Raw genomic sequence first — 24,709 nt, 5'->3', positions numbered from 1 at the left:
CTCTTTTTGTTAACCTGTCCTTGTATGTCTTTGTACTTCTCACTTTTTTTTTTCCTGATTTAGCTGCTAGCTGTAAGTACAGACAGGCTTATCACAGTCAGGTAGTGATTTCAGAAGCAGAGCTCTTCAGCCTTGCTTTGTGTGTGAATTGTTCTGAGATCCAGTTGTTCTTCAGAAGTGGTGTGTGATGCAGGTAACAAGCCATGCTTCTTACAAGAGAGCCTCTTGCTGGGGATTTCTACCGCCAAATATCAGAGGGGCAAGATTCCCACTTCTAACTGTGAGTCTCACATCATTTTCTAGGTCTGTGCAAGCTTGCTCTTCAACGTGCTGCTTTATGCCAGCATAATTAATCACTAAAAAATGTTTCTGCTGTTGGTGCTGGAGGACATGACTTCAGGATGATCAGGTTTGTAACATCTGAAATAGACAAAGGGATTCTAAAATATTGAAGAAGTTAGTATCTAGGTATACTCCTAAACTTTTGCAATGCCATTGAAAAACCTGTTACTTTACATGTGAAAGCAGGACTAGCTTTTACATCTGAAGCTGGTGGCTGATGTAGGAGAGTCCAAGCTTAATTTGTCCTTGGCAAGTAGTAACTAGATGTGCGAGTGGAGTGTAACTAGCATGAAGCGAGCAGGCTTTATAGATAAGACATTGAGACATACGCAGTCATGGTATCACTGATAGGACAAGGGGTAATGGTTTTAAAATTGAGGTAGATTTAGATTGGATATTAGGAAAAAAATTTTTACAATGAGAGTTGTAGAACACTGGAACAGGTTGCGCAGAGAGGTGGTGGATGCCCCATCCCTGGAAACACTCAAGGCCAGGCTGGGTGAGACTGAGCAACCTGATCCAGTCAAACATGTCCCTGCTCCTTGCAGGGGGGTTGGACTAGATGACCTTTGAAGGTCCCTTCCAACCCTAACCATTCTGTGATTCTGTGATTTTACATATATAGCTACAAACATTTTTATTTTTCAAATAACTACTATTGTAAGTTATAGGAGGGGCAGGGTAATGTGGTGTAATCCACGGGAAGGGGAAAATATCAGTGAGTTGCAACTCAGAAGAAAGATCTGAATATCAGATCTTCTGGGTTGTGGCAAGAGAAGTTGAAAGGGGAATCCCGTCCTGGAGACCACTGTTTTTGTTACTCTCTCTTGGACAAAGACCCTCTTACTTCGCATTGAAGTGAAGTGTCCTGTGTTTCGACACCACTGGAGTGATTTGGGTAAAGCGTGCTGCAGGGAAGGCTGAACTCTAGGGATCCTCTGCTAGTTGATTTTGTCAACTTTAGGACTTCAGAGAGTTACATCTAAGCTGATCAAGGATCAGTGAGCCAAGGGCAGTGAAGAGTTGATGAGAATGTGGAGAGGTGCCAGAAGCTTCAGTTCTTACTCACCGTGACACGTACAGCAGGGATCTCATCAAGACTGTCACAGCCAGAACAAGCTAAATTCAATTTCTGCCTCATAGAGACAGTTCAAATAACAGGTATTAAGCTTATTAAGTGAAGAAGAGCCAAGCAACACTATCTACTTCTGAACTAATTGTTCTCCAAGAGAGATAGTATTTTAATAAGCTTGCAACAGCTTCTGCCTTTCAGCAAATTAAATAAGTGGGTCATTTCTTCCTTTGGCTAGCGTGAGGGTGAGGGAAAACTGTCACTGCTAAAGCTAATGCAGCTTTTACTCAAGATTAGAGCAAGGGATCTGTTGAGATCTTTTTTAGTCTTGGTGTGCTTATAAGGCAGACAGCCACAAGAAGAGTTTTGAAGACATTTTTACTGTAAGAGTCATACTGCTACAAAGGAAAAAAACCCCAACCTTCCTGCTTCTTCGTATGAAAAATATTTACTGTATTGTTATTTATAGCAGGCAAAAGCATTTCAGTGCTGCAGGCCTGCCTCTTGCTGACTAAAACAAAGCACGACAAGTGATATTTCACTTAAGTTTTCCAAAAGAATCTGTCTGCAAAATGTATTTTATAGTAAGTACTGGAATAAAAGGGTGAAGCTGAGTGGGAAGTTACCAGTTAATTTCTGCATCTTGTCTACCTTCTAGTAAAATACAGCAGAAAGAGTTCACTGTTGTGCTATAGCAGGGCTGTGTGATTTTCTGAGCATGAAGAATTGCCTTGTGATGGGGAGAGTCCCCAGCCTTTTCACAGTTATTCCACCCTCCCCTTGCCTTCAAAACTGCCCTTTAAGGACACGAAGCAGTGAACATCTACTGTCACGTGTCCAGGGTGAAATAAGAACCCCAGCCCTCTCCACTTAAGAGGAGCTCTGCAGTGATGGCAATGTCATACAAATCATGCTGTTTCTCCACAGTTTGGTTTCTTTTGTAGGAGAGTTAGTGTTGGAAGCAAAGGTCTGAGTAAAATGGCATAAGAATCATCCCGATACCAAATACTCTGAGGGCGATGGTGGGAGTTTTGTAGCTGCGGTAGTTTAGCTCCTGCTGGTAAACAAAGCCTGCTGTAATCAGTGCTATGGCTCTGTGCCCTGGCAGTGGTGAAACAGCACCACGTTGATGGACACCCTTGGCTGGCCTTCAGAACATGGAGCTGCTTATCCAAACCTGAAATGGAAATTAAGGGCTTCTTGGTTTGGAGCGGGGGGGCAGGGGGTAGATGTTTTCAGGATTTTTTTTGTTTGGTTTGGGGTTTTTTTGACGTGTTGGGGTTGTTTTTTTTTTTTTTTTTTCAAATACTGATCAGAGTACAGTATTACCCTTGCTCTCAATTGATAACTTTCTACCACAAGTGTAGTTTCTTCTAGAAACTGACAAAAGGGTCTGAATGGAAACTCCAGCTTTTCGTGTGACTTCTTGTGGTACATGAGCAAGGAGTTGACTTTTTAAAGGTACTGTCTTGTAGGTCTACATTGTGGTGTTGCTTTTAGAAGTGTTTAGCCACAGATAACTCCATTAATGGGCAACTGTATTCTCTCTCCTCCTTGCAAAGATTATTTGAGGGAAGATCCTAAGAGAAGATAACCCTAAAGGAGAAGCACTGCATCTCAGCCCCTCAGAGAGCAGCTGAGGGCAGCCAGCACCATGAAGAGGAAGCTGTCTCAGTCTAGTGGGTATGAAATGTTTATGGCAGAGATGCTCAAAGGTCTGCCTTTCTATGGGGTGTTAGGAACATCTCATCTTTGGTCCAAAATCTCTTCCAAAGGAGCCACCCCTTCTGGCTTCCAGGGACACAAGAAAAGACTTGCTCTTTCTGAAATTTCAGCTGATGGAGGCCCTGGCTGGTAGTTGTCAACAGGTCACAGCTGCCTGGTAAGAGTATTCACCAAAGAAGTCAGGCTTCTTGGTTGTAAAATCCTGTCTGGAATTTCAGATCTACACTTGCTAGAGGAGTGCTGCATCCCAGGCTGGTTAGAGGGGCCTCAGCTCCCCTGCTTGGAAGCAGATCATTGCTCTCATCCTGCAAGGGTCAGGAACACACGCACAGCACGTTAACGACTGTGCAACACAGCACTTCATTCGTCTGCCTGAAAGGGAGTGTGTTTGTGTGGGAATTTGGGGTTACCAGACTCTGTATTTCACTTAAAGCAACACGAGTACAGTAATTTGTGGGCTGTGTAAAACACATACCTGTGGCATTTCTTGCTCTTCAAATGACCTTTTAGAAAAAAGTGACAAATACAGCTGCCTGTTGTGAGGAGCCAGCTCTGCTAGGCATGCTTAGCAGCCCTCAGGGAGGAATACTTGCACCCTGCTTTGCAGCACTGGCCAGGTTTGTAGCTCCACACAACTGTCAGAGTAATACAGAGTCTAGGCTTCATCTTTAGCTAAGGCAGAGGGCAGCTTAACATCACTAAAGGGAACTCCCTTCCCTACAGACTTGCTGTGGGATTTCAGCATTTCAAGTTTGAGAAAGAGCACTTGCTGTGAAAGCAAAGCAGCTGTGCCAACTTGTAAGATTAGGACTGCAGGACTGGGGGGAAAAAGGTCTGGAACGGTTAACACCACCACTAACTCGAAGTTCAAACAGTCACTACTTGAGACAGATCACCCACTTAGCGATAGGGAAAGGGAAAAGATGGCAGCAGAGACATTACTTCTTTTTTTTTTTTTTTTCCAAATACTTTTATTAATAATAAACACCTGGAACATTTCAGAGTTACTATGGGCCTTACTTTACATGGAAGTACTGCTTTCTTTGCTCTGCCTCATCCTTCCCAACTACCTAAATGTCAGCCCAACTCCAGCTGTTGTCTCTCTTTCCTCCTCTCTCCCTACCTCATTTTCTGTCATAGTGGCATGTTCACAGTCCATATATGTAGTATCTATGTCATACCAATGAGCACCACTCCGTGCACTGGAGTTACTATGCTAACACAGCTCTGCAGGAGCCTAGGTGCTTAGCCAGAGTTCCCCTGGGCCAGGGAAAGAGGCTCCTCAACTGTTGCTGTATGATTTCAAGTCAGATGTAGGATCAACCAGGTTGTCTCAATAAATAAATTTTGTCTTTTAACAGGTTCCAGGGTAGCTTTAGATTCTGAAGATAAATAACAAAGTATCTCAACATGAAGACTGGCCCTTTACTGAAACAGCAAGATTGACAAGTCTACAAATTTAAACCATTTAGAAAAGTAATACTTAAAGCAGAGAAGAAAATACTCCCTGGTTAAGTGTGTCCTCTGGAGGGAAGCACTGAAGAAACAAAGGTAACAGTCACTGTGTACACATACCTATGGGCTGTACGTGTGTAACGGACACATGCACATTCATCTGGAAAAGTGAGGATATTACTATATGATGTAGAGTAGCTAGCCTCTATTTCCTCACCTGCTCTTACTGGAGGGGACCTTCCACCCACTGCGCTATTATCCATTCACTTTTAATGAAACTGTCCTCTCAAGTCATGTAAAAATGAGAAGAGAACACTAGTATAAGCTTAGATTTATTCATGTCTAATCTGCATTAAACTTCCTTTGTATTACAACAGAAAAAGATTTAAGACTATCTCACTGAGTAGTCAAGCCTCATTCCCTTTGGTACTTGCACAAGCTTAACATGAAATAAATAAAATTAGCATGCTGTCAGGGCAAGTTGTTTTACAAACACAAGTGTTTTGATTTAAATACCAAGAGCTCCACATTCATTAGAGGATTAAATTCTTAAAGACAGGGGTTAGTGAAAGGATAAAGCTCATTTAGCTGTCTTGTTTTCAAACCCTGACATGGCAAGATCACCATGATGAGAACACTGACTCCTTTCTTCCTCCCTTGGAGGCTCCAGATTAAACAAGTGCTGAACGGCAAGTTAACGCCAAACAAGTGCCCAAAATAATGTTTAGTCAACAGTATCTCCTCATCCTTCAATAGCTTCCAACTGCAAAAGTTTTCTCTAAAATAAAACAGTGGTGAGTTAAGACACTGCAATACCAGGTGGCATTCCAACACATTACAGCAGTCTGTCAGGGTCCTGATTAAAACTGAAGTCACACACCAGAGAGAGGTGATCGGAAGGGTAATTGAATGATGGCAGCCTGTTGGGCCCTATTTGCTCTTCAGTCAGCAAGCCCAGGGCTGAGTTCACATTCAAGGCATGCTGGGAATACCAGATATAATCCAGCGTGTGCCGGCACTCTCCCGAGGGCCGGATCTTCCAGGTGGTGTAGGGGGGCTCCGACTGCCCGTCGGGACTCAGCAACTTGTACGCGCTGTTTAAGTTGAGGCTAGAGTTGGAAAATTCTCTGTAGACCTCCTCAGTTGGCTCCGCGTTGAAGTCTCCGCAGATGATCAGAGGGATCTTCGCACCTTGGGTAATACTCTTCAGGTTCTGGAGAAGATCACAGCCTTGCGCGGACCGAAACCTCTCCCAGCCAGTACGGGCTTTCAGGTGAGTGACGGCAATGCAGAACAGTCTTCCAGTTTCATGGCACTTCAGCGTCTGAGCGATGGCCACTTGGTTGGTTTTCAGCTTCATGGCGGTTAGCCGGATGTTAGCACTGTTGATGAGCTCAAAGCGATCTTTGAGGAAAAACAAGGCGCAGCCATCCGGCCCGTTGTTCTGCTCCACATCTAGGCACGGGGACCAGGGCTTCGGGAAGAAAGTACACTGGTAGCCGAGTCGGCTGAGGAGTGGCTCAAAGGTGTCAAAGTAATGGTCGACTTCCTGCAGGCACAAGATGTCAGGCTTGTACGCAAGGATTTCCTCCAGAATGAGGCATTTCCTCTCTTCCCATTTCAGAGCTTCCATGGGACACTGAACAAAGTTGTCTTTGCCTTCTCCAAGAGCTGAAATTAGCAGGAACGGGGAGAGGAAAAAAAGAAGTTACCGATAGCTAAAACAGGCTGTTTTCCTCCGGGTTTTGCAGAGGCCAGAGGCAAGGCTCTGCTCTTGGGAGCCAGCAGCCAGTGGCTGCCTGCAGCCCCGCACAACAGCAGGCGGTCTGTCACAGCGCAAGAGGTTGTAACAGGAAGTGACATGAGGCTTTTGCAACCCTTTGCTTTCTCTGTAAAATGCGTGTACGCCAGTTTACACGGAGGTGATGGGTTTTCTGGGCATAGCTGCTGACTTTAAGGGTACCAGGCTTGCCAATGGTTGTGAGAACCCCTTCTCAAAACACTGAAGTCTCTCCAAAAAAGCTAAATTCCCTTTACAGATAGAAGTTAAAGACTTCTTCCCCACCCTTCCTAAAAGTCACTATACTGTGGCAAGTGCTTCCACATGTGGCTGTGATAGCTTAAGCCTAAGAAAAAAATGGAGCAGTAGAAGAGTGACTCAACTGCACAACATTAAGGCAGTCCCCGCATGGGGATTTACCCACCCTAAAAGATTTTAAGATGAGGCTGTTGCATAAGTCAACTTATAGCCTTGACTTGAGGGGTCTGCGAAAAAAAAATCAGTTAAAATGATTTTGAAGAATTAAGAATTCCTGAAACAGATGTGAATCCCTAAGTAGTACAAATAAACTAAAGAGAAAATGGCAGAGAAGCTGAGCAGCTTTGCAAAGAACAAAACTTACAAAAGGATAAGTCTTTTCTGGGGGCTAACAACTACCTAAAAGTGATGGGTCACAGCTTTTTTAATATACAGTGTTCAGTTAAGACAGGCATTCAGAGCTACCTTTGGCAGCTGCAAGGAGAGACCTTTTCCCCTTTCCTACAGAATGGAAGGCAAGCCAGTGTTTCAAGTGCTGAAAATCTCCCCCTGGCCTTCAGTCAGTTGTGCCTCACGTAACCCACCTCTCTCCCTTTGCTCTGTCAGTCCCAGGCTGCCTAACTACATAGACACATCTGCATTTGAAAGTTTCCGTTGCTGCGTTTGATCTCAAGGTCACACCTTGAGCTTAGAGGCAGCTCCTACCTTGGGCAAGGATGTTCCACTGCATGACCCGAATGGGGCGGTGGTTACTGGCAGCGTTTTTCTTCAGGTCCACAAAGTCCCTCTGAAACCTGGGTGGCCGTTTCTGCAGAACAATCTGACATTCCTCCAGCAAATCCTTGGGGTCTATAGGATCCAGCTGTGCCGAGTCCAGCTGCTCCAGGCAGTCCTGGTGCTGGGACACGGCATTGCTGCTCAGCGTCTTGGCGAGCGCGCTGTAGAGCCGGCTGGTGCTGTTTCCCATGGAACACACTGGAAAGGAAAAAAATGGTGTTAGAGATGTCCACCATGACTCTTCCCAGCACTTAGGTGCCTTACAGATAACCTTGCTACAGCGCCAGCAATTTGTGAGGAGCCTGTTCCTGAATCTGAGATAAAATAAGAAGGATGCAGAGACAGAGTTAGTTAAGTCCACAGTCATCATGTTTTGCTTATAGTCAGGGGGTGCAAACCTCTGCAGGATGTGAACCATCTTGTTTAAGACATCATGCAGGTGTCTTCTAAGGGGAGAAAAGAGTCTCTCATCCAGATTAACTTCTGCACATATTGTAGGAAACAGGATAGCGTACTTTTTCCCTTCTCACAAAGGCGAGAGCCCAGCAGGTAGACAAATAGTGCCTGCTCCTTATTTCATGTGCAGCCTCTGTCTCTGTTGGAGATGGCACTCTGCATGGCCCGGTACTCTGTGCCTATCTGGGATGCCACCGGGCTGCAAGCAGGGGGACTCATTCTAATATTGGATAGGAATTTCTCACCAGAGCTTCATTTGCCCCAAAAGCAGCAACGTTTTCAAGCCAGATGCTTCTGCTGGCTTAAACCTCGGGATGGGGAGTGGAGAAGGGGGTCTCTCCAGCTCCCCTTCACACCCTCTGCTCATTCCCCTGACTCTCTTTCCCCCTTCGTCTCCTCGCTCCTCGGCGCTGCCCCAGCTCAGCAGCCTCCAGCACACCCTGCAGTGCACCCCAGGCCTCCTGCTCCTTTGGCCGTCTTAAGCACACGTCCTGCAAATAAGCAGCTGTCCCCCAGCTCTCCGTGTTCATGCCTGCTAGCAGTTAGCCCCCCGTGTCTCCTGCAGGGAGGTCCACCCATCCCACACAGGGTCAGAGCTGCCAGAGGGGGGTGGTGTGTGTGTCCCCACTCTGTTTTGCCCTTTGGCATAGGCGCGGGAGGTGGCTGCAGCCCTCTTCCCTTAGCGGAGGTCAAGCAGCAGAGCCATGCTGTCAGACAGCAGCCCTCGTGACTGTTGTGCTATAAATCACCTCCTCCTCCCATTTCAGAAGAGCACAACCAGTGCCACTGCGCAGCTGGACACACCCTGAGGCTGGCTTACTGCAGGTACACAGGAGACCGTTACTGTCGAGGGCTGGGCTTCAGGGTAGCGGCGGCAGAGTTTGCACAGAGTTCATGATATGACTACACATCTCTGCAGCGAGTCCTCAGCACGGCCGTGCACGCCCCACGATCTCTTCCAGCACTTCCTCAGGGGAAGGTTTCGCTCTGAAGTGCCACCCTTGCCCCAACACATGAGGAGTACTTGAAAGGAGGCTGTGTTTGCACTGTCTCACAGTTGCCGCTCTGTGGGAGCAACATGCCTGGGCACTTGGCTTCCCTGCAACCACGGGCAGGAAGAACAGCACTTGCACAAGAGGCAATGCTGACAGAGTCTTGCTGTTGTCTCAACTTATTGACTCCAAATGCATTTTGCAAAGGTTATCTTCAACAAAAGAACTCCAGTGTTGCATTGTTGTTGGCCCGCAGAAGTTTTAAAATAAGTTTATTTGTACCTTTGAGTTATTTAAAAATGGAGGAGACTTGTCATCTCACACTCACATCTTGGGGCAGATTTGGGGTGCTACCCAACAGACTTGCATGTTCAGCCTTTGCTAGCCTGAACGACAGCATTACCAATCGTAAGAGCTGGTGACAGACATAGGACAGTGACAGACCTGGCTAGAGGGGAAGGTAGGAAGATGGAAGCAGTAACAGTTCAATGAACATATTTAGAAGGAGTAAAAGGGAAAAGAAAGGCCCTGCAGCAGAAGCCTCATGTCCTCATCTTTAGAAAAATGGGTACTTTTGAAGACACTAAAGAATATTTGCTTTAATGTATCTTTTGCATGTGTAAGCCAGTGGAATAGTGCCTCTGAACAGTTCTAGAAGTTGTAAATGGGTAATTTAAATTGGATGTAGGATGTCTCTCCCCATGTCCATCCTTTTAGCTAAAGTCTAAGGTACCAGGAGTTCCCTGAACTGAGATGTGAGCTTGGGCTCACAAGCATGAATGTCTTTCTAGGGGAACTGTGTTTAAAACACTTGAGTTTCTGCAGTCTTTCTTGGTTTACAATTCTTGTCATGAAGCCAAGTACTGCTGAAGTAGAAGAAATGTCATTTCATAGCAAGGGAAGCAGGCCCAAATGTGAAATCCCCAAGCAGGACCCTGATACAGCTGTGAGGGGATGGGCAGCAGGAATGAAAATGTGCTTGGTACTGGTTACTGAAGGGTCTGGCTTACACACTACCAGAGCTGCCGGGCAGCCATGCAGAAACCCAAATAAATCAACAGAGCTTTTAATGAAAGCTCCACAGGGAGCTCCCTGCCTATTTTTGGGGTAGGTACAACCCACAGTTAAGCGCTGCAACTGGGGAGAAGTACACAGTGCTTTCTGCTACCTCAGGGATGCCATCAGCAGCTGAGCATGGCTGTGAGCCCTTCTCCTGGCACAGCACCAGCCAGGCGGTGGGAAGCCCACGTGGAGGCAATGCCTTCTTACACAGCGTCTCCCACACCATGGGTGAGTGTGACTCACACAGGGCTCTCTGAAGGAATAACAGCGAGTCATTCTGCTCCAAGAAGTCATTAGCAAGAGCCAAGGCTGCTCATCACTTGATCCGGATCAGAGGGGAAAAGCTAGGACCAGGAAGAAGCGAGGTGCAATGCATCTGGAGCCAAAGTTCTACCCTAAAGCTCTGAGCAACCCACATCTGTTACAGCAGGACAAAGTCCAAGTTCAGCCGTGCAGCACCTGCCATGCTGCCAGCAAAGCCAGACTATCATCTAGATCTCCTCATCCCTGGGGTATCCAGCTCTTCATGGGGAGACAGGCATAGTCTAATAGCATGGGATGTGCTACGGCACAGCTGCAGCACAGATCTGACAGCTTTTAAAAGTCAGTAACATCTGAGGAAGGAAAAAGAGCTCCTGTCTTCTTTTGAGAGCCCAGGGAAGGCTGGGTGAAAGAGGGCCTGGCGTATAAATCAGATGCTTTCAGGCTGGTGGTAGGTGGCTTGTGAGTCCTTGGCTGGGAAGACTCCAGCTTAAGATGACTGATGAACTGCACAAGTTCTTTGTCCCCAAAGTGCAGAAATCATCATGGCACAGACTAAATTGTTCTGACCAACAGGGGCCAGACCAGCAACCTGACCGCTGAAACTCCAAACACAAAATCCATTTGTGACTATTGCAGCGCTTAACACGTCCACGGCAGCGAGGCAAGTACAAGGTCACCGTTCATGAGATCCTTACAGTCCAAAGTTAAGTGACCCGTAACTCGCTGTGATAACATCTGCTGCCGGCGCTGTGACACCGTGGTGCTGGTGCACGCAGAGGAACAAGTGGACTCCTGAGCTTGCACTTTAGCAGCGGGTGGCGAACACGGACGCAATTCTCTTGGCACGATGTTGCAATAGGGAACACCAGCTCAGCAATTACTATTCAAGGTGCTTACAATAAAAAAAAAAAAAGCCCTCCTCTCAGCAAGAGTGGTGTCTCAGCACAGTAAGGGCAGGGAAAGAATTTAAACTGTTCATTAACCTTCAGAAGAACAGGGTGCAGAGTTCAAGGTTTCTTGTGTCATCCAGCAATAGCACAGAGGAGATGAACTTCTAGGATCTCTGGCAACGAGCAGTCAGGGACTTTATTTTAAGGACTTTGCTTCAGAGGTGAGGGCTGCAGCACGCAGGCAGAGCAGGGGGCTGCAGAGGGGTAGCAGGGCTGAGGCCCTTGCCTTTTGGCTACGGCAAACAGCATTCTGGTTTCCCTTCTTTTGATCTCCTACCTCCCAGCACTGCTTTTGGCTGGGAGCCCCCATCTCACTCACGGCAGGGATTTCACCACTGGGTGGAACGGCTCCACTGCACCTGCAGCCCGGTCTCGGCCTCCGCGGCTGAGGAGGCCGGCAGCAGCAGGAGATGCCCTCCCTGCACCCCTGGTTCTAGGGGAAACTTGGCAGAGGCCACCCCCACATGACAAATCCTACACTACAGGGTGTCATACTACATGTGCAGCTTCATTTGGGCCAGCAATAGGATTACAGCCCCGGGCCATCTGCATTCAAAGCAGCAGTGCCTGCCACTTGGAGTCTGAGTCCCACTTTTGGCACCCAGGCCAGTCATACGCACCAGGGAGTCAGGACCCTCACAGGATTCAGAGAGCTCGTCACACCAAGGGAGGTGCTGCCCCGTCAACAGGCAACGCCACAAAGAGGAAGGAGCCTTAAACCCTGCCCCAAATAACGCACAGAATCGGTACTCGGTACGAGTCCTGGAAAGCCTTTTGCTCATGAGCGCTCTCATCACGAGCTCGACCCTGCCAGCAGCCAGCTCGCAGGCACATATGCTCCTCTTCCCTGTAGCTCCGCAAAGCTTCCATCCTGCCGTATGGCATCCTGGCCCGGCTTCAGCAGGAGGAACGGGAGCACCCTGCCCCAGCCTGGCCTGTGGACCCCTGCTGTAACAGCACCCACAGGGAACAAACGCACTTCACTTTCCGAGTCTCATTTTGGGAATGAATCGGTGATACCACCCGTGAGCCTCGCCGTGGGAGAGGAGCGTGGCACGTGCCAAGGTGCCGTCCTCACACGGACTCTGCACAGAGCGTGCGGCCAAGGACATGTAGGACCCTGAACGCTTTCCAGGACTCATTTTGGGAATGATCGGCGATACCTGACGGCTCAGCATCACCGCCTTCACCTGCCCGAGCAGAGCCGGGAATTTCCCCACGCGTGGCCTCGAGTAGGAAGAAAACGCCCACACCAGCGTGAGGCCAGCGCAGCGCTGGGCGAGAAGCGAGCAGCTCGGCTCGCTGGCAGGACCCTTCTGATGGCGGGGCGGAGACCCCGACCCACTCAGGCTCAGGAAGCATTAACCCACCCGCATTTTGGGTTCATCCCAAGCAGCCAGCCCGCATGCGGGCGCAGAAACCCACCCCCCGAAAACCTCCCGGCAGCCCCCGTCCCTTTGTCGCCGGATGTCACCCGTGCAGCGAGCGAAACCTACAGCCTTAAAAAAAAATCAAAGGGGTCAGGGCGATTTTGGGAAGGGGCAGGGAGAGGCGGCTGGCCAGAGGCACGTGCCCGCAGGGGGTGACCCGGGGACACCAACCCGGGTGTTTCAGCTCCACCGGCCCCGTTAACCGGAGCAACCCCGCCCGGCACCCCGCCCCCCCCCGGGGACCCGGTACCCACCTGTGCGGGGCGGCGGCCCCGGGGCGGGCGGGCCGCCCACTGCTGCTGTTGCCCGAGGGGCGGCGGGGCCGGGGGATGGCGGCGGCGGCGGGGCGCGGGGCCGCGGCAGGAGAGCGGCCGATGCGGAGCAGAGAGCGGGCAGCGCCGAGCAGAGGCAGCGCGCGGGGCTGTGGTACATGCTCCCGGCAGAGGTGGGGGGGGGGGCGGAACGGAGCGGAGCGGGACCGGTCGAGCGGCGGCTCCTGCCCCGCGGCGGCGCTTATAGAGGCGGCGGCGGCGGCTGCCGGCGCGGCCGGGACATCCGGCACCTACCACTCGTACCCGGAGGGGGGGGGGGGACGTGATGAAGAGGACGGGTCGGGAAGGACACAACGCGGGGGCTGCCGCCCCCCGCCCCCCGGCGCACCCGCAAGAATCAGCGGGGCGGTGTCTGCCGCGGCTGCTCCGCTCCTCCCGCTGCGCCGAGGGGAGCCGCGCATCCCTTCCTCCCCCCTCGGCGTGGAGTGGTCTCGCCCGATGGAGGTTTTCCGCTGTTGACGTCAAAGAGAGGAGCGTCCTGTTCCCACGGACGTCACAGTGTGGGGGTTGGTTGTCCTGTGACCTCCCTTCCCCCCACCCGGCTTCGCTCGGGATGGTTCAGCCGTGAGGGGAGGGGCAGGGAGCGGCGTTCCCCGCGTGGGGCTGTGGGGGAGGGCGAGGAGCGCGGTTCCCCCACGCGTGGAGCGGCGCGGCCCCCCCCCCCCCGCACCCCTCCCCTCTCCCACGCTGGGGAACGCGGCCGTGGCCCTGGAACCGCGGGCAGGGAAGGGCGTTCCCCACACGTGGCGCCCCGCGTGTCTGTTCCACGCGAGCCGCTGGGACTCGAGGAGGGGTGGCTCTCCCGAAGCGAGGGGCTGAGGATCCCTCAGCTGGGTCCCCGCTCCCCCTCCCCACCCCGTGCCAGGGGCCCTGCGTGGGGCGGGGGGAGCCAGGCCGCTCCAGCCCAAATTCAGGCTGGGACCACGGCTGGTTGGAACAGGCCCAGTGCCCGCTCTCGTTGTGAAAACGTGGCTTTTGTTTTTTAGTTTTTTTTTTTTCTGAATTGTTGCGTGTTTTATGTATTTGACAACATAACGGCGGTCGCTGGTGGGAGATGCGGCTACGGGAGCCAGGCTGGCAGCACCGCGTTAGGCCCCGGTTTGCTGACATCCTGCCCCACTCACCCCCGTTGACCCCGGGCCTTCCCTCCCTGGGAGGAGCAGGAGGGGTGCCCAACGGCCGCTCCCTGCGTTTTGGTGTTTCAGTCCCGCTGCCGGCGTTGGGTTTTTTCCAGCTCGCAGCCTCCGGTCAGCCCAGCTCTGGAGAAACGCGGGCCAGGCCCCACCGCCGAGCAGAAGTCAGGTTTTGGCGAGGTTCTTAAACTTTGTTCTTTTTCTTTGCACCATCAGGACGAATGACTTGCAGGCTGGCTCTGCGGGTGATGTGCAGCCTCTTTCTAAGCTGCCAGGGAAGGAGATTTTGCCGCCCCTCGGTGCTCACAGAAAGCTTTTGTTGTTGGGTAGGCCTGTGGGCCTGCCTCGGGGCACGCGGGAAAGGGAGTCTTGGCTCTGGGAGATACGAGGAGCAGTTGATCACTGCCCTTCTAGAAGCTTTTTAATCCACTTCAAGACTGTTTGTCATGGGCCTTTTGGTCTTTCTTTTTTTAAAAGTTACTTCCTTCAGATCATGTCTTCTGATCTGTTTTTCTCATTTCTCTCTCCTCCAGTCTCTCCTTGCCTGCCCCAGCCCAGAAGTGAGGTGCTGCGCTTCCCCGCTGCGTCCTGCACGCAGCCCTCCCGGCTCTCAGCTCACCACAAATTTGCCCTTGTCTCTTCTGTGGCCACACCGCCAGTCCATGCTGCTTCCCGTTCCAGTCACAGACCTTTGTATTTGCCAGGTCCTTCTCTACAGGTAGTGCAAGGGTCTCCACAGTAACTCTTTCCTCCCCTTTTTTGTCCTCCTTCCATCACCCAGGACCACTCTTCTTGCCTGGATTTTGGAAGGTACTTGCTAGGGCTTCAGAGATGGCTTGGGAGAACTTCTAGAGCTTTCTGGGATGCTGGAGGTATCCGTTAGCTTTCTTTCTGCCCACCCTCTACTTGCTTTTCTTCCCTGCTTCAGACTTTTCTGTGTCTCCCTCTCATTTCTAGAGCTTTTTTGGTGCCTTGTACCATTTTGATGCTTTGAACTTGCTTTGTTCTGACTGATTTCACTTGCCAGCCATCCCAATTTAATCCCTGAAGGCCTGTTCTAATCGATTATTCTCATCTGTAATTTTATATATCTATATAAATATATATCTGTCTTTGTTCCTCATTTCCTTTCTGATTGTCAAAGCACAGGTGGTGGTAGTCTCACAAGCCCTCTACTGACAGTGCTTTTCTCTCTATGCTGCTTTTTTATTAAAAAAAAAAGAGTAAATTGGAACATATGTAGAGCTGCTGTGGTTTCAAAGGTAGATCCTGGAGCTTAGGTGCTTAAAATTGCGCCTGGCTGTGGGTAGGCTCATCTGCCCCTTGCTAAGCAAAATATTGCATACTTTAATGATTAAATAATTTAAAATCCAGATAATTAAAGAACAAGAAAGATAATTAAACAATATTTCAAGGTAGGTAATTAGTACCCTGCTAACTTCTTCAATTTTTTTTTTTTTTTTTTTCTGTAAAATGAAGCAGCCATGCTGCTTGCCCTTGACAGAGATCTGGGAGCTGTGGAGGGAAGGGCTGGAGCTCAGCTTTCTCCACTTTCAGATGCACTGACCACACCTGCAGATCTCTCAGCTCTGATTCATATCCTCTCTGCTTTAAACCTGCATGGTAGAGATGGAGGCTTGATTGCCGCACAAAACCGCAAGCCCTGGTTGCTAACTAACTAACCAGACTTGGTGCCTGGCTGGGCTTGTCTGCTTGCAAGTCTGGGCACCCTTATCAAAAGGGCAAACTGGTGACTAAGAGGTTTTTTCCATGCCTGTTATGCGTGATGATCTGTAACCAGCTTTTTTTTTTTTTTTTTTTTTCCCTTTCCCACTTCTAGAAGGCCACAGACACTTCTGTAAGGAAAGACTGGTTGGTGATCCAAGTAATCCAGGAGGTAGCCTGGTGGCCCCACCGTTTCTGGTGAGATTTGACAAAGAAAATGTGTAACAGCATGGCCTTAGGGATAGGTAACCCTTTTTTTTTTTTTTTTTGCATTTTCTGCCACAACGCTACTGACAGATGTGAGAATTACGAGCTTGGTGACAGGGAAGCCGCTGGCTGACTTTGCGGTCTTGCTGTGGAGACGAGGCAGCTGGGCCCGTCTCTGAGATTCGTGTCCTCAGCTGACCTCCAGGTGCATCTTAGCCTGATGCCTCTTCCTTCTGCTTCTCCTGCCCCGTGGAAAAACCCTTTGCCCTCCAGGCTGGCTGCTTCTCCTCCCTGCCAACCGGTTTCACGGAGCAGCTCACTGCCCAGAGTCTTTAAGTAACTAATGACTGGGAGGTACAATATGTTTGTTTTTCAGTTTATTACTCTGATGACTCCAGTAGCTGGGTTTAGGCCAAACCACCTCCTCATGTGATCTGCAAGGAGGAGGAAGGAGAGAAGGTTTTCCTGCTCCCCTCTGTACTGAACGTGCTTTGCTTGGCTGTTTTGGGTGTTGGCTTTCCTCAGCCCTGTGTGACCAAGCCAGCGTGACAATAACAAAGGTATTTTTGAAAGAAACAAAAGTTACCGATGATGCATGAAGGTGTTTTCCACACTTAGCGCTTTGTTCCTGGGATTTGGGAAGAGTGGTGATTTAGCTCCAAAATATGAATCAGTGTTTAGTTGGCGTCTCTAGGAATGATTCAAAAGTCCTAACAGCCTGCCATGGAAAAGAAAATCCTTCTCAAAATATACAAAAGATACAACTAATTTTAGGTACATGTGACTCAGAGGAAAGAAAGAAGTAAGTTTCTTTGGAAAGCGATCTCGGCTATCCCATGCACATCTGGCTGATGTTTACACTAGCTGGGAGCAGTGGGCATGGGGAGAGAAGGGACCCAGGCCAGAGTCTGCGTAGACTGAGAAATGCTTTTTTCTTAACTTTTGACCTGTTCTTACCCTGGAGATGCTGATGCTTTAAACATCCTGGTTAGTGGACAGACTGTTAATCCCGTTCCAATGCTGTGGAAATCCCAGGCCCAGCGGAACTATGTTACTTATTAAAAATAGGCATATGACTTAACGTTTTTCCAGCATGCAGTAAAACCAGTGATTTCCACAAACTTTGCTTTCTTGAGATTAATACTGAGCTGATGATAATAATCCTTCCACCTCCTTGATCAGGCAGCTGCTCCCAACCAGTCATCCCTATGTCAGGAAAGTGCTTGTGCTGCACTTGGGGTGGTGTACGCATGCCCCAGCACCTTCTTTTTTTCTCCCGCAAGCGAAGCCGTCACCTGGGGTGGTGGCTGCTGGCTGCTTTTCCGTGGGATGCCTTGCACCCCAGGGATGCCCCTTTGCCCTGTGCATACCCAGAAGCCCTTCACCTCCCCACCATCGTCTTGCTGTGGGGCATCTCCCCCTTCCCTCTGTGCTTCACCTCGGTTTTGGGCACCTGGGAAGAAGCTGGGAGCCAGGACTTGGTGGCAGACATCTGGATCTTGGTGGGCTGGAGGGAGGCTGTCCCAAAACAGGTTCACCTGAGGTGGCAGCAGAGCAGAGGATGGATATTTGAAACAGGCAGTATTGCCATAGATAGCTGAGATAGCTCTTCCATGCACCCAGCTCTGATTTCTCAAGCATTTTGGTGACTAAAGCATCTCAGAAAGTGGAGCTTTGCCACTTTAACCCAGTATCTGTCTCCCAGAGAAGTGAGTAGCAGTAAGTCTGGGCAGCAGATGGTGAAGCCTTCCGTGCAGCTAGGGAGGAGAGTGGGAACGGTAGTGACACTTCTGATAGCTCGTTAAATAAACACGCACGTCACTTCATCTCAGATATGAATATACACTGCAGTGCGGATGATTAAATGGAGTACTGCCTATTTAGAATAGGTGTCTGCCTAAGAGGTGTTTGCCTGTTGAATCAAAATTTCCAAGACTTACACACATGGCAGCCAGCCTTTGGCTTAACTTGCTCAGTAACTCTCTGAATCTACTTTCTGACATGTAATAATTTTTGGAATCATTATTTATGCCCCCAAGACCTGCTACCCCTTGTGGCAAAGCCATTTTAATTTCATGATGCTAGTGATGTTGAAGGGAAATTGTGCGTAGACAGCTCTCCTGAGAGCCACTGCAGCCACACCACCAGCAGTGATGTGCTCCTGGCGCACAGGCATTTAGAGGCAGGAGGAGTGGGGCTGGGACTGCCTGTTAGCACCATTGGTTGCAGCCGGTGCCGTCCTGGCTCCCTGTTGAGAGGTGCTTTGCAAGCGCTGCTCCATGGGGCAGAAGATTCCGCTTCCTTTGCAGTGCCTGATTTGAGGGTGAGGGTATCTTAGACCAAGATAAGAAGAGTCATCTTGGTGTAAGCATCATTTTTCCTTCCTTCCCCCCACCTGTCTCTCCTTCAAAGGGCAAATAAATTTCTCTTGGGAGAAGCGTGACCCCAGATTGGTTTAGCCCTTTTCTGTTGCATTGGAGGAAGCAGAGTTTTTGGGGACAGGCTGCGTAGAGGGCTTTCTTCCTGCCCTCTCACATTCCCTGTCTCAGGAAGGTCTGGCTCGGATCTGCTCTTCCCCTGCTTTCAGCAGACTGCAAAGTGATGTATTCTTGCACCAGGAAAACAACCTTGAAGCAGGGACTGAAATTCCAGCTTGCTGGGAGGAGAGGGAAAGAGCGAGCAGGGCCACGCCAGAGAGCTTTAACTCTGGTTTTGTTCAGTTTTGAGTTATTTTGTTATAGAACCTCACCCACTGGGCAGCTGTGGTCTGGGCTGGAGAATATCTGCCTGGCTTCAAAGGTGAGCGTCTCTGCCTGCTGACTGTGGTGTGGCCTGGAACAAACCCAGGTACTGGTATCTCAGCACTGGGGTTCCTTGTGTGGATTATGTTGCTCATTTGCAGGCCTGAGACTGAGAGGTAACAGGGACCACCTGAGGACCTGACCATCTTGCTACCTGACTGCCGAAGCCCTTGAGGCCATCCAGGGTCCTATTTCCAGTCCCATTTTGGGCAGGCTCAGCTGTTTTTCCAGTGGTAGGGGTGCAATGGCTGTACCCTGCCTGATTTAAACAGTTATAAATCAGAGTCCCAGAGTTTTCCTGTCTGAGTAACTGTGTTTTGGAAGCTGCTCTGCAAATCACACACGGGATATTTGTGTCCTAAGCTACCTTCCTGCTATCTGGGCTCCTTTTGAAAAGCAAAGAGTGTTTACTGAAGGAGAATTGTTGTCTTTGATGTGGAGATGCAGAGGATCCTTGGCTGGGCACCATGCTGCTCAGGTACAATGGTATTAATGTTCATCTTAGGAAATAAATGCAACTTCTGTTTTTCACACTTTACTAGCCTGGTTTCACTGCACCTGGGCATTTCGGTGAATAAACTTGCCAGTCATCAGTTTCCAGCTGGTAAATTTGTAATTCAAGAGGAGCTGGAGCGGTGAAGCCGGCAGCCAAGCCCAGGGCTGGACTTTCCCCTCCGGGGGTGTGCTCGGCCGCGGCACGGTGGTTGGGCTGCGCTGGAGGCAGCGCTAGAGGCATCTCCCACCACCCGGCCGGCGTCCAGCCCTGGCTGGCATCCAGCCCTGCCTCGCGTCACCGGCCCCGCTGCTTGTGCAAGAGGCCCTGTACCGGCGTGCCCCCTCGATGGCTTTCGTAACCTGGCTGCTGGGACTCTGGGGGTGCTTTGCCCTCTGCCCCACCAAGCACCCTGGGTCTCACCAGCATGGAGACTTTGCTCAGCTCTAGCTGGCCTCAGTAGGAGTTGGGGAGCCCAAAACTGGGGCTTGGAAGCTCTTGGTGCTCCTGGCCACACTAAATTGGAGGCTCCCTTTGGGGCATCTGACGGGGTTTTGGGCTTCGCGCTCTTTCTGCAGCTGCCCCGGGCACTGCGTTGCACGTAGCTGAGCGGCACCGGGCTGGCCAGGTGAGCTGGCAAAGCCCGAGGTTTTGCTGATCCCCAGCCGCGAAGCTGGCAGCTTGCTGAGCAGCCGGCCGGGCTGTCTCCTCTCAGCAGCTGTGCGCCAGAGGGGTTGCTCTGCCGAGGTAATGCAAGCGAGTCATGGCAAATGCCACCTGGGCTGTGCCTAGAACAAATTTTGCACCCTGCAAAAACGTTCTACTTATTCAATAGCAAATTTCTTGGTGAATTGCCTACTTGTAATGCATCAAACACAGGTTTAATTACAAATAGATTTTGTCCTTTCAGGGCAGCTTTACGAGACGTAGAAAGGTACTCTGCCCTCTGCGGGTGCACGCTGGAGTTTGGGTGAAACTGCTGTTGTTTTCCTCAGAAAGCAGCTGGGCTTTCTGAATTCATTATATTTTAGTTTATATCTTTGAAAGAAATTCTAATTTTACCTCTGTGTTAGTTTATGTGGGCTTTCAGTGACAGACTTTCAGTAGCTGTAAGTCCACAAGACAATTTACAGAGAAAGGTGTGGTTGGACGCTGGTCCCTGCAGCATGAAAGCATCGCTCTGCCTGGCACGGTTGGCTTCAGGGAAAATACTGAATCCCTCCATTGCCCTACATCTGTCTCCACTGACCTCTCTTCAGCCTGCGTGTTTCGGTGCTTTAATGCCCTGCAGTTTGGTGTGTCGCTGCAGCTCAGACTGGGCTTCCAGAGCTGATGGCACCTCCATCCCCTCTTACTGGGGGTAAGACACAGAGCGGGCAGCGTGGGGCTTACGGAGCTGGCTGAAGCCAGAGAGCTGCTTTGAGGCAGCAAATAGAAGTGATACTGGTTTTATTGTCTCTTGACTGCTTGGTGGAAGTGTTGGTGAGTTGCCTGGGACCCTCCTGAGCTCCTGCTGAAGGTGTGTGTTGGTGACACTTCAGCCTTGGCTTCTCAGTATGAAGTAGTGATGCATTCAGTGGCTGACAAGGTGAGGGCAGGGAAAGAGTCATGCAATAGATCCAAGAATGTGGTATTAAAACAAAAAAAAGACAAGACTTCTGGGGTAATTTCAGATTTTCTGTATGTTGGACAGGCAAGGGGCAGTTTTGAACAACTTGTCCTTTGCATGGGAGCAAAGAGTGCCCTGTGGAAACCCCTTCACTTGAGAAGATAGGACCTTGTTCACAGCTAAGTCCATTTCCCCTCCACTGAGCTGGGTCCAGGACAGCAGCAGATTCCCCCTGAAGTGGACAACAAGCTCTGGGCACTGAAGCTTGTGGTGGGGAGGACCGGAGGGCGACTTGGAGGCAGCCTGGTGACTTGGTCCTGCAGTAGAGTGGCAGAGAGCAAACCTGCGGACCGAAAAACGTGCTTGTGAGTGCAGCGAAGCTGGGGTGGTTGATCATTAGGGACTCTGCCGAGGCTTGAATGTGTATCTTGGAGGGGAAAAGCCAGCTGTTTCGTGGCCCGTGACCAAATTGAGCATCCCTCCTGCTGTGCCGTTCCAGATCCAAAGTCTAGCGAAGTAAAGGTCTGATTTTTGTTCCAGCTCGGGAGTTTTGGGGCAATGTCGAAGGGCAGCATCCTGGCCTGAGGTCAGGATTTAGCAATCCTGGCAGCACTTATTCTTTGTACAGTATGAGGGAGACTTACGCAGGAAGAAAAACCCACACACCACCGCCAACCGAAACCCCATCCAGCTGCTGGTGGTAGGCACAGCCAACTTCATGTCGTCCCCAAACCTTCCGCAATTGCAATACTGACTTTTCTGGTAAGCGTAGGAAATCACCATTTGATTGTGCTCACAAAATTGTGTGGTTGCACCACTCTAAGTTGCAGTAGCCTCTCTCCTCTTGAAGGAAACCTCACCACCTGTGCTATCAGTTGGTGTGCTGTCCGCACCCTGGCCCTTCTCTCCTGGACCTTTGCCGCTGCACGAGGGTGACCTACAGCAGAGATGGGATCTGTTTCTCGTTTCTGTCACTAACTCATCAGGCTCAGGGGGAAAATCCTGGCGGAGGAGGTAGGGCAGAGCTGTTCTCAATGTGCAGGCTCATTGCAATGAATGCTTGGACTCCCGACCGCATCCCTCCGAGCACCACTGCCTGTTACCCAGCTCACAGCTGAACCGCTCTGCTTAGTCCCAAATTTCTCTGATGCCTCTGCTGTCAGACAATTACTTCTTCTGACAGGAGAAAAGATCCGGGGCTCGTTAAGAGCTGGTTGCACGCTGGGGTTCAAGCTGGGTGCTCAGGAAGACTCGTGTGACTGTGGGGCGGAGAGGGACCTGGCTTTTTAGTAGCAATGAGGAACATTCAGGTTCTCGTCACTCCGCAGGAGCCGATTAAGTTATCCCAGGCTCCTTCCCCCACAAAATCAGCTCCAATAATTACCGTCACGTGGACGGAGGTTTCATTTTGTGATCCGGGATGTGACAGCCGGGGTTGCCACCAAGCGTTTTGGCACCGCAGTACCTGTCACAGGTATAATTACAAGGACGGGATCTACCATCGCCTCCTTCCATGCATTGGTGGGCTTCAGCCAGTGCTTGGCAGCCCCTCTGGCAATCGGAAATGTGCTGTGAACTCAGCCTTGCTTTCATTTTTTTTTTTTTTCCCCAGGCAAGTGAAATGCCTCGTGCCTTGCAAGCACTCAATTTTTTGTTGCTAGGTGAATAAATGAGTTTCTGCCGGGTTGTAATTCAGCCTTGTTTGCAAGTGACCCTCGGCGATCTCCGTTCCAGCATTTCCAAATTCCCGTTTCGGCTCTCACAGGTGCAGCCCTGCATCTGCATAAGTTCAGTTTTCCTTCACTAGATGTCACTGTCTATACAGAGAATTTCAGAAGCTGTTGGAATGGATGATTAAATTAGGAGGGGGGGAAAAAAAAAAGTGAGCTATCTGGAGAGGGTAAGTGACTGAAAAACGTATTTTCAATTACATCCGAAATAAGGTGGTTTTCCTCTTCTTTATCCCCCTGCAGTTCACTGGAGACTTTTGGTGCTGCTTGGGGAAATGAGGTCCCTGAGAGCCCTGTCTAAGCAAAGCGTGGGAGGCTGGTGGCCATCTCGCCTTCGTCTGTCCTCGCCTTCGCAAAGCGCAGGTGGCAGGATGGAGCGTGCTTTAATCTTTCTCTCGGGATGCAGACTGAAAGTAATAGTAAATAAGAAAAAGTCCACTGACTGCAATGAAAGAACAATTTTAATCTAGTTTCTGGAGTTTATTTAAAAAAAAACCATTCTTTCTGGGTTGCGGAGTGTTTTAATTAGCCCTTTAATTAAACTGACAGGATGAATAGACTACAAAGAAATAGGAGTGCGTGCAATGGTCAGTTTTTGTTGGCTACGTTAGCCTCCATGTTTGTGTTGTCTTAGCTGGGAAGAATAAACATTTCTTGTTTGGTGTAATGCCATTCTTCCTCCTCCTTTTCCTCCAGGTTTTTAGTCAATTCTAAGGATGCCTCAGCCAGCTAGTTATGGCACTAATTAATAGTGCTTTAGGCAGAGCTGATAACAAGGCAAATCTGGCTTTTGCTACTTTTTATTTACATTCTGGTGTGGGTTTAGCAATGCAGATGTCCTTGAAATCAAAGAATTTGCTTTCTTAAAGATTTTAACTTGGAAGAGAGCATTGAGAGCTGGGATTTTCTAATATTGTTTCTTTTTGGGTTGGCAGGCAATGGAGCGTATATGCACGCTGGGTGCCAGAGCTGCCTTTATTTTACTGTGTGGGCTTTTTTTTTCCCCCCAAAGGGATGACATGGATGCACGCTTGTGCATTACACTGATATCCTCATGCAAAGGTAAAACCCAGGTGTCCTCAAGGAGGACGACTCAACTTGCCTGGCGGGTGAGGGTGCCGCAGCGATGACTTCCTGGGATGCAGGACACTCTGCAACAGGGAGAGATGCTGGTGGTGGAGAGGTGAGTGGGCTCCTTGAGCCCTCTTCTCATCTCTTATCTAGGTGTTGCATCTCCCCTTGCCTGACCGTGGACTGTTTCTGCCACCCTCCCGCTGTGGTGGGCATCAGCCTGGGGTGCAGAGCCGAGCAGAGTGCATTTGCGGTGTGGTGTTCATTGTTTTCTTGTGACTTTGGACCTGGCCGATATACATAGGAAGGGGGTGAGCTAGTCTCATCGAGCTCCCTTTGATCTGACACTTGAATACTGTGAAATTTGGAAGTAGTCAACACTGCCACCTGGATGCAAGTCTAGTAAGCAGTGCTACCCATTCAGTAAGGCCTTGGGTGGGACTTGGATGTGCTGGAATTAACATCCCCTTGCATGTCTGATGTAATTGATTTCTTCAGCAGCTCTGTTCCCCTCCTTGGTTTAGCAAGGGACAGGTACTGAGTCCCTCAGCATGACACTTGCAGACCTAGCGATGAAGTGTGGAGGCTCTGTTATATTTTTTATTTACTAGAATGTAAGCTAAATCCTTGATCTAATGCAAACTTTGTGGCTATTTTTGAGGTGCCATAGGGCACAAAGGGACACAAAGCATTCGTATTGTGTTTTACGATGATTTGTCTCTGTTCTCATATCAGCTACTTAGCAAATTTTTCCTATTTCACTTTTATCAGGGCGGAAAAGCTGCAGGGGGACTTTCCGCAGTAGTGCAATGAGCTGTGCGAGCTCTGAACTTGCCTCTTCTCTCCTCTTTAATCTTGGTAAGGGTACAACAGAGCCCCAGATATCAGCCGCGGCCTGGAAGGATGTGCCCTGTGAAGGGGGCTTCTTTCCATAACGGAATTCCCTTGCACAGAAAAAAGAGACTGAGGGTACACAAAACAGCGTGATGGCTCAAAATCATCCTCGCCGCGGTCCGTAGTGTTCTGTTAAACCAAAAGAGAAATG

General features: G+C 49.9%; 1 protein-coding gene and 2 long non-coding RNA genes across 4 annotated transcripts; 2 read left to right on the top strand and 1 right to left on the bottom strand.

Annotated features, from left to right (window-relative positions):
* The first annotated feature begins 134 nt into the window (after positions 1–134).
* LOC147600842 (uncharacterized) lies at positions 135–4,637 on the top strand. Of its 2 annotated transcripts, none has more exons than XR_015258533.1 (3): positions 135–409; positions 2,977–3,097; positions 4,501–4,637. It is a non-coding gene; the product is annotated as an uncharacterized LOC147600842 (long non-coding RNA). The 2 variants fall into 2 exon arrangements; XR_015258534.1 differs by lacking the exon at positions 135–409 and adding an exon at positions 2,741–2,875.
* NOCT (nocturnin) lies at positions 4,545–13,107 on the bottom strand. Its single transcript, XM_086747562.1, has 3 exons — positions 12,818–13,107; positions 7,338–7,607; positions 4,545–6,265 (listed from the first exon to the last, which is right to left on the bottom strand). Exons 1-3 carry the CDS (start codon positions 12,993–12,995, stop codon positions 5,430–5,432), a joined length of 1,284 nt encoding a protein of 427 aa, XP_086603688.1. The 5' UTR covers positions 12,996–13,107; the 3' UTR covers positions 4,545–5,429.
* Positions 5,735–18,654, top strand: LOC147600841 (uncharacterized). Its single transcript, XR_015258535.1, has 4 exons — positions 5,735–5,867; positions 14,562–14,746; positions 15,869–15,998; positions 18,579–18,654. It is a non-coding gene; the product is annotated as an uncharacterized LOC147600841 (long non-coding RNA).
* Positions 18,655–24,709: the final 6,055 nt, after the last annotated feature.

Source organism: Chlamydotis macqueenii, chromosome 4 (genome assembly GCF_036417535.1).
Source record: "Chlamydotis macqueenii isolate bChlMac1 chromosome 4, bChlMac1.mat, whole genome shotgun sequence".
Classification (NCBI taxonomy): Eukaryota; Metazoa; Chordata; class Aves; order Otidiformes; family Otididae; genus Chlamydotis; species Chlamydotis macqueenii.
This window is presented reverse-complemented; position numbering and strand designations above follow the sequence as displayed.

Coding starts and splice junctions, on each gene's coding strand:
- NOCT (XM_086747562.1), bottom strand. CDS start 12,995: ATGTACCACAGCCCCGCGCGCTGCCTCTGCTCGGCGCTGCCCGCTCTC. Junction 7,608..12,817: donor GGGGCCGCCGCCCCGCACAG/GTGGGTACCGGG, acceptor TTTCCTTTCCAG/TGTGTTCCATGGGAAACAGC. Junction 6,266..7,337: donor GTGGAACATCCTTGCCCAAG/GTAGGAGCTGCC, acceptor TGCTAATTTCAG/CTCTTGGAGAAGGCAAAGAC.